Consider the following 7,618-nt stretch of genomic DNA (forward strand, 5'->3'; position numbering starts at 1 on the left):
GGTTTTTAGAGAGCTTGTATACGACTAATAACTCCTTTTGAAAACCGTGTGTGTGTGTGTGTGTGTGTGTGTGTGTGTGTGTGTGTGTGTGTGTGTGTGTGTGTGTGTGTGTGTGTGTGTGTGTGTATATATATATATATATATATATATATATATATATATATGTGTGTGTGTATGTATACACACACACACACACACGCACACACACACATATATATATGGATATGGATATTGCAACATTTTTCTGCGAGTGCTGATTCATCTACCAAGAGATGCAGATTTCACGACTGCTGACATGGACGCACTTGTCATCACAACTCACTTCTATGTCCCCCAGTTGTTTGGCAAATGAGTAGAGGAAGAACTATGATGGATGATGAACTCTGAATGAGAGGCAAGTCCTACAAAAAGGTGGCGTTTCTATTTTATTAATGAGAGAATAAGGTGCTATTAGTGCCCTGTGTTTCCTAGAACTTCTCGAAGACAGAGCTTAGACCAGCAAACTTCAAATATCATGTTTACATCTAACTACAGACTCATTCCCGAAATGGAAGACTAGTTAATACGAATCAATTTAATTTTACTTGCAGGTCACATCGGATCGTAGACTGCAAATGTTTAACTACTCTAAATTGTAGTTTTCGGTCATTTTAGATAATCAGGTGATTGATGTTCACATGCATATATTTTTTTCTTTATTGCTTTCAAGGTAAGTACATGTTAAACAACTTGATTAAACAGCATTGGCCTTAATCCAATCGACATGGTAGGAGACCTCAGCGTACACGCCAGGGTAGCCGGGACGGGCACAGCCGTAGCCCCAGGACACGATGCCGGCCAGGTAGGTGGAGCCGGTGTCAGAGCAGGCAAGGGGGCCGCCAGAGTCACCCTGGCACGAGTCCTTGCCGCCCTCGGGCACTCCGGCACAGATCATGGAGTCCTCAATGTCGCTCTGGCCATAAGCATCGCGACACTCGTCGTCAGACACGATGGGAACGGTCACCTTCTGCAGGACACTGGGGGTGCTTCCTCCCTCGGAGGTGGTGCCCCAGCCGGACACGATGCAGTCGCCAGAGGCAGCGTGACCCTGAGCGGGAATATCGATGGCGCGAACGTTGTCATTGAAGCTCAGAGGCTGAGACAGCTTGAGCAGGGAGATGTCGTTGCTGATGGTGAAGCCGTTGTAGTCCTCGTGTTGGATGATCTTGGAGAGGATGACCGTCTGCTCGGTGCCCTCATCCACATCCTGGTTAAGTTCTCCGGCAACGACCTGTGATAACATTAAAGACAATTTCAATGAGCGTTTTGTAAATGCAAGATTTTTGTTTAAATTACTATTTTTATTATCATTATTATTGAACATATTGAGATGAGACTCGCCTGAAGGTAATCGGGGTTGTTCATGTCCTCGCCCTGGACGCAGTGGCCGGCGCAGATGGCCCAGTTCTCGTTGTAGATGGAGGCGCCGCAGAAGTGCCAGGCAAAGCCGAAGGAAATGTCCTGGAAGCTGAGCTGGTAAGGCAGCTCTCCGGGAGTGGCGTCAGTTCCTCCGACGATCTTGTTGAGACCGCGGCGGAAGGTGGGCTTCCTGGAGGGGGCGGCTGTTGGCAAGCATGAAGTTAGGAAAAAATGGATATATATATATCCCTCACATGTATCAGCCACATTGTAAACCGGGCACTTGAAGACTAACATGTGACAAAACATCGCAATATTGATTTGACTTCAGAGAGCTTACAAGAATGTGAATGGGTAAACAAAATGAACTGTATTCGTGTTCAGTGTGGAAAAGGTAAGAATGAGAATGAACATCCGCACAAGACAAGAGATGTGTTTGACACGGTTTCGAATACATCATCGTCAGGAATACAATGTACAAGCTCAAGAGACCGCAGGAAATATCTCCCTTACCAAAAGCTCCAGCAAGGAGCACACAGAGGATGAGGGTCTTCATGGCTGGCGACTGGTGGAGAGCCTTGTGCACAGCGCCCTTTATATACCGCTGCTCAATCCCCTACGGAGGCCCAGGAGGCGACACTGGGACGGTTCTCGTTGCACGCTGATAAGTGGGGCCGGTTTTCCCTGGAGCATGTGCGTGCTTGCACTTAGATACGAACATAGAACAATACACACACACACACACACACACACACACACACACACACACACACACACACACACACACACACACACACACATATATATATATATATATATATATATATATATATATATATATATATATATATATATATACATATACATATACACATATATAAACATATATATACATATCTATATGTATATGTATATATACAAACTCATTCATATATATGTATATATTCATATATACATGTACATTATATATATATATATATATATATATATATATATATATATATATATATATATATATATATATATATATATATATATATATATATATATATATATATATATATATGTATACATACATATATATATATATATATATATATATATATATATATATATATATATATATATATATATATATATATACATATATATATATATATATATATATATATATATATATATATATATATATATATATATATATATATACATAAATATATATATATATATATATTCATATATATATATATATATATATATATATATATATATATATATATATATATATATATATATATATATATATATATATATATATATATATATATATATATATATATATATATATATATATATATATATATATATATATATATATATATATATATATATATATATATATATATATATATATATATATATATATGTATATATGTATATATACATATATATATATATATATATATATATATATATATATATATATATATACGCATACACATATGTATATATATATGTATATATATATATTTATACATATACATATGCATACATATATGTATATATATGTATATGTATGTATATATATATATATTTATATATATGCATATACATTATATACACAAATCAACACCAATAACTAATCATTTGCTTTACAAACTAAAAATAAAAAGTACATTACCAGAACAAGAATAATTATCGTCTTTAATACGACGGCAATTAACGAATATAGTGGACGCCGCCCTTCGTGCTCCGGCAAAGACCAATAACTAATTCATAGGTCTGACTTGGTTATTTTTATATATTGAAACATAGAGCTAAGACAGTATCTATACTAGGCAATAATTCAACAGGGAAAGGTCTACAACATGACCTTGTCCGAATACACTCACTAGATTTTTTTTGGTACACTTTTCAATCATAGATTGCACCATTATATATCTTAGGACATAATAATTAAAGTACCATTGAGTGTTATTTCAGTATTTAAAGTCACTAGTGTTTTTTTCTGTTTGCTTGCTTTTCTTACTTTCTTCTTGTCTGTTAGATTTACCGCAAAGGTAACTCCATGGCTTTCCTCAGAGACATTGGGCTAGGCTTAATGTTATCAGTGAGATGACCTCATATTGACGAAATACATTTGTGTGAAACATTTCACATGTGAAATGAACAGAAAGCAGCGAAAGAGCAAGGGTCTAACCTAGATTATGAACTTTTATGCAGTCAACTGGACCACCGACTATGTTATTTGGTCATAAATTGTTTTAGTTATAACGATACATTATAAGTTATACCGAAATAGATACCTTGAGAAGTACCCAGTTGTGTGTAAACCGAGAAAAACACCTTCGAATGGACCCATCAAGATACACCTGGTGATAACAGGTATGGGATAGTCTTTATGGCTTGTATATAATTTCTTACAAGTCCCACTCCCCATCAGTGACCAGCCATGAAGTCTCTCGTGCTCTGCCTGCTCCTCGCCGGGGCCTTCGGTGAGTGCCTCTGGAACAGCATGGCTCTGCTTCAGCCTCTGAGTCAACAGGAGAGAGAATTTTGAGTTATCAAGAAGTATCTCTCATTTTCTGTTCGCATACTAGAAACCAAGAAATGAGGATCACTAATGAAGAAATCTTAGTGTTGCTTACTCTCCAGTTTCATTTCCATTTCATAAAACCAAACCACACATACTAATAATGTATATAGACAGACATGTGAATTATTTGCCGGATCAATTCCCTCAGCCGCCCCCTCCAGGAAGCCCACCTTCCGCCGCGGTCTCAACAAGATCGTCGGAGGAACTGAGGTCACTCCTGGAGAGCTGCCTTACCAGCTCAGCTTCCAGGACAACTCCTGGGGTGAAGCATGGCATTACTGCGGCGCCTCCATCTACAACGAGAATTGGGCCATCTGCGCCGGTCACTGCGTCCAGGGCGAGGACTTTGATAATCCCAGCAACCTTCAGGTTAGTTCTATGATTCAACAAAATCTACAGTGCATATCTGTTTATCTAAATTTCCAGATAAGTTCATTTTACAAAGGTCAATAAGTGCTATGACATAGCTTGAATAAGTTATGGTATTGAATACCTTCTTAACGAGTCGAATCAATGTGTTTGTTTCTTAGAAATGGAAGGCATGTCAACTGAGCTATGACTGGAATATTTATTGAAGTTATTTGCTTCTAATTCCTTTATGATGACCATGATCAGGTCGTGGCCGGAGAGCATAACTTCGATGTTATTGAGGGAAATGAGCAGACGGTCGTCCTCTCCAAGATAATCCAACACGAGGACTACAACGGCTTCACCCTCAGCAATGACATCTCCCTGCTTAAGCTGTCTAAGCCGCTGAGCTTCAACGACAACGTTCGCGCTATCGATATTCCTGTTCAGGGTCATGCTGCCTCTGGCGACTGCATCGTGTCCGGCTGGGGCGCTCTCAAGGAAGAAGGAGACTCCCCCAGTGTCCTGCAGAAGGTGTCCGTTCCCATCGTGTCTGACGACGAGTGTCGCGATGCTTATGTCCAGAACGACATTGAGGACTCCATGATCTGTGCCGGAGTGCCCGAGGGCGGCAGAGACTCGTGCCAGGGTGACTCTGGCGGCCCCCTTGCCTGCTCTGACACCGGCTCCACCTACCTGGCCGGCATCGTGTCCTGGGGCTACGGCTGTGCCCGTCCCGGCTACCCTGGTGTGTACGCTGAGGTCGCCTACCATGTCGATTGGATCAAGGCCAATGCTGTTTAATTCTAAATGGGTTATACAATAAAAGAATCCAAAATAAAACGTACGATATCATTTATGAATTCTTATAATCTTTATGAGTATTAAGAATGGCCCAAGTAATATATTCTCCATTACCAGCCCTTTGCAAAGCGTCGATGATACAAAACTTTCTATGAGGAATCACTCTGGATATTAGCATACAAAATCAACATGACTTGTAGAATGCATATAAAAAAAGAGTGATTTTATACTGTAAGAGATCTATCAGCATTTAAAGCAGGAGTTCGGTTGGGCAAGACTTCTTACCGATAGGCCAGAACTGTACCGTTTCCTGCTTAAAACGCTTGGATCACATACACATACTGGGGGTTTCAAAGCAATAGACAAGTATTCCCACAAACAACTTCGTAGAGAGATAGCTGATGCATAGGTTAAGGGTGGAGTTCATCCCATTGGCGGTTGGTAACAGTGGGATGCACATTTCAAAACAACAGGCAAGCTAGCACTGCATCATGCAAGAAAAGCTTTCAGATTTCTCTTCTAGTTGAAAACGATGCAAATACAGATATCCTGCACAGATGAAGCATTTTGCCAGTATGCTTATTTTCTAGTATGCTGGACAACCACTTCTTTAGTAGACCACAATTCAGTGGGGAGAGGTCTACGTTATCTTGTCTGAATGCGCTTGGCTGGTGTTTGTTGGCATTTGCTGCAGTAACACGTTCTTTTTTGGTTACACTTTATATTAGATTGCATTATTACAGTTCTTTGCGCAGAGTAATTCAAATACCATCGAGTGCTATTTTATCAATTGAAGACACCAGTGCTTTTTCTTTATTTATTCTAACTCCTCTATCAACATGACTGACTGCCTGTTGCATCCTGATTTTTCTTTTAATATTTATGTAGATATGAAAAGTAAATCTCAACTTGCGGTGAATAATTGAAAACACAGAAACATACATATATTTACACATATATTTTTCCTTTATGTTTATTATTATTTTTATTTGGATATTGCATTGATTACCAAAGGTCTTCAATACTTAATTCAATTTATCAATTCTCAAAGTATTTCACATTAGAAAAATAAGTCAGGTTACGGTAGTTTATATGTATATATATATATATATATATATATATATATATATATATATATATATATATATATATATATATATATATATATATATATATATATATATATATATATATATATATATATATATATATATATATATATATATATATATATATATATATATATATATATATATATATATATATATATATATATATATATATATATATATATATAAACACGTGTGTGTATATATAATATATATCTATACATATATATACATACATATATATATATATATATATATATATATATATATATATATATATATATATATATATATATATATATATATATATATATATATATATATATATATATATATATATATATATATATATATATATATATATATATATATATATATATATATATATATATATATATATATATATATATATACATACATATATATATATATATATATATATATATATATATATATATATATATATATATATATATATATATATATATATATATATATATATATATATATATATATATATATATATATACACACACACACACACACACACACACACACACACACACACACACACACACATATATATATATATATAATATATATATATATATATATATATATATATATATATATATATATATATATATATATATATATATTTTAGTATAATATATATATATATATATATATATATATATATATTTTAGTATTATATATATATATATATATATATATATATATATATATATATATATATATATATATATATGTATGTATTTTTATACTGTGCATACTGAGCTGTTAAGAAAAAAAAATGTAGAACGACTGATTGTATTTTTTTTTTTTTTTTACGAATTATATACTGATAGCGTTTTGCTTTCTGTAATATCTTTTCTTAATGGTTGGCCTTTGGCAGCAAAAATAATTCACTTATACCTCGGTAAGGCAATGCTGAACTTAAGGCAAAATATACTTGTGTGAAACATTTCACATGTTGACGATACACGCACACGCACACACACAGATAGCAAGGATCTCAGATTGTGCAACATAAAAATCAAATATTTAACGGCGCACGGAAGCAGGTGGACCACTGACTATGATATTTGAAGACATAAATTGTTAATCATGACGATTAACAATTAAGTTAAATCCATATAGAAACCTTGAAAATTACCCGGTTGTATTTTATAGACCGAAAAAAACTTCGACTGCACACTTCAAGATACAGCTGGTGATAACAGGCTTGGGAAAGTCCTTGTGGCTAGTATAAAGCTTGCTTGCAAGTCCCACTCTCCACCAGTGACCAGCCATGAAGTCTCTCGTGCTCTGCCTGCTCCTCGCCGGGGCCTTCGGTGAGTGC

The 7,618-nt window shown here is 35.1% G+C and overlaps 3 protein-coding genes across 4 annotated transcripts in view; 2 read left to right on the forward strand and 1 right to left on the reverse strand.

Annotated features, from left to right (window-relative positions):
* Positions 1-682: 682 nt before the first annotated feature.
* On the reverse strand, positions 683-2,120 carry LOC113815561 (trypsin-1). Its single transcript, XM_027367621.2, has 3 exons — positions 1,912-2,120; positions 1,381-1,601; positions 683-1,270 (listed from the first exon to the last, which is right to left on the reverse strand). Exons 1-3 carry the CDS (start codon positions 1,952-1,954, stop codon positions 734-736), a joined length of 801 nt encoding a protein of 266 aa, XP_027223422.2. The 5' UTR covers positions 1,955-2,120; the 3' UTR covers positions 683-733.
* Positions 2,121-3,759: 1,639 nt separating this feature from the next.
* Positions 3,760-5,185, forward strand: LOC113815562 (trypsin-1). Its single transcript, XM_027367622.2, has 3 exons — positions 3,760-3,893; positions 4,143-4,363; positions 4,610-5,185. The coding sequence occupies exons 1-3, from the start codon at positions 3,851-3,853 to the stop codon at positions 5,144-5,146; spliced, it is 801 nt and encodes a 266-aa protein (XP_027223423.2). The 5' UTR covers positions 3,760-3,850; the 3' UTR covers positions 5,147-5,185.
* Positions 5,186-7,339: 2,154 nt separating this feature from the next.
* Positions 7,340-7,618, forward strand: part of LOC113815556 (trypsin-1) — a 1,591-nt gene continuing 1,312 nt past the window's right edge. The window contains exon 1 of one of the 2 annotated variants that reach the window (XM_027367616.2): positions 7,340-7,610. In XM_027367616.2, coding sequence (XP_027223417.2) covers positions 7,568-7,610 — 43 coding nt within the window. In that variant the 5' untranslated portion in view covers positions 7,340-7,567. The remainder of the gene's footprint in view (positions 7,611-7,618) is intronic. The other variant, XM_070123203.1, reaches the window with a different exon arrangement.

The sequence above is a fragment of the Penaeus vannamei genome, chromosome 6 (genome assembly GCF_042767895.1).
Source record: "Penaeus vannamei isolate JL-2024 chromosome 6, ASM4276789v1, whole genome shotgun sequence".
NCBI classification, from domain to species: domain Eukaryota; kingdom Metazoa; phylum Arthropoda; class Malacostraca; order Decapoda; family Penaeidae; genus Penaeus; species Penaeus vannamei.

What these genes read in the sequence shown, in the direction of transcription:
- LOC113815561 (XM_027367621.2), bottom strand. Translation starts at nt 1,954, where the DNA reads ATGAAGACCCTCATCCTCTGTGTGCTCCTTGCTGGAGCTTTTG. An exon ending in GCTCCTTGCTGGAGCTTTTG is followed by an intron (nt 1,602 to 1,911) that starts GTAAGGGAGATA and finishes GCTTGCCAACAG; the next exon opens with CCGCCCCCTCCAGGAAGCCC. An exon ending in ACAACCCCGATTACCTTCAG is followed by an intron (nt 1,271 to 1,380) that starts GCGAGTCTCATC and finishes ATGTTATCACAG; the next exon opens with GTCGTTGCCGGAGAACTTAA.
- LOC113815562 (XM_027367622.2), top strand. Translation starts at nt 3,851, where the DNA reads ATGAAGTCTCTCGTGCTCTGCCTGCTCCTCGCCGGGGCCTTCG. An exon ending in GCTCCTCGCCGGGGCCTTCG is followed by an intron (nt 3,894 to 4,142) that starts GTGAGTGCCTCT and finishes CAATTCCCTCAG; the next exon opens with CCGCCCCCTCCAGGAAGCCC. An exon ending in ATAATCCCAGCAACCTTCAG is followed by an intron (nt 4,364 to 4,609) that starts GTTAGTTCTATG and finishes GACCATGATCAG; the next exon opens with GTCGTGGCCGGAGAGCATAA.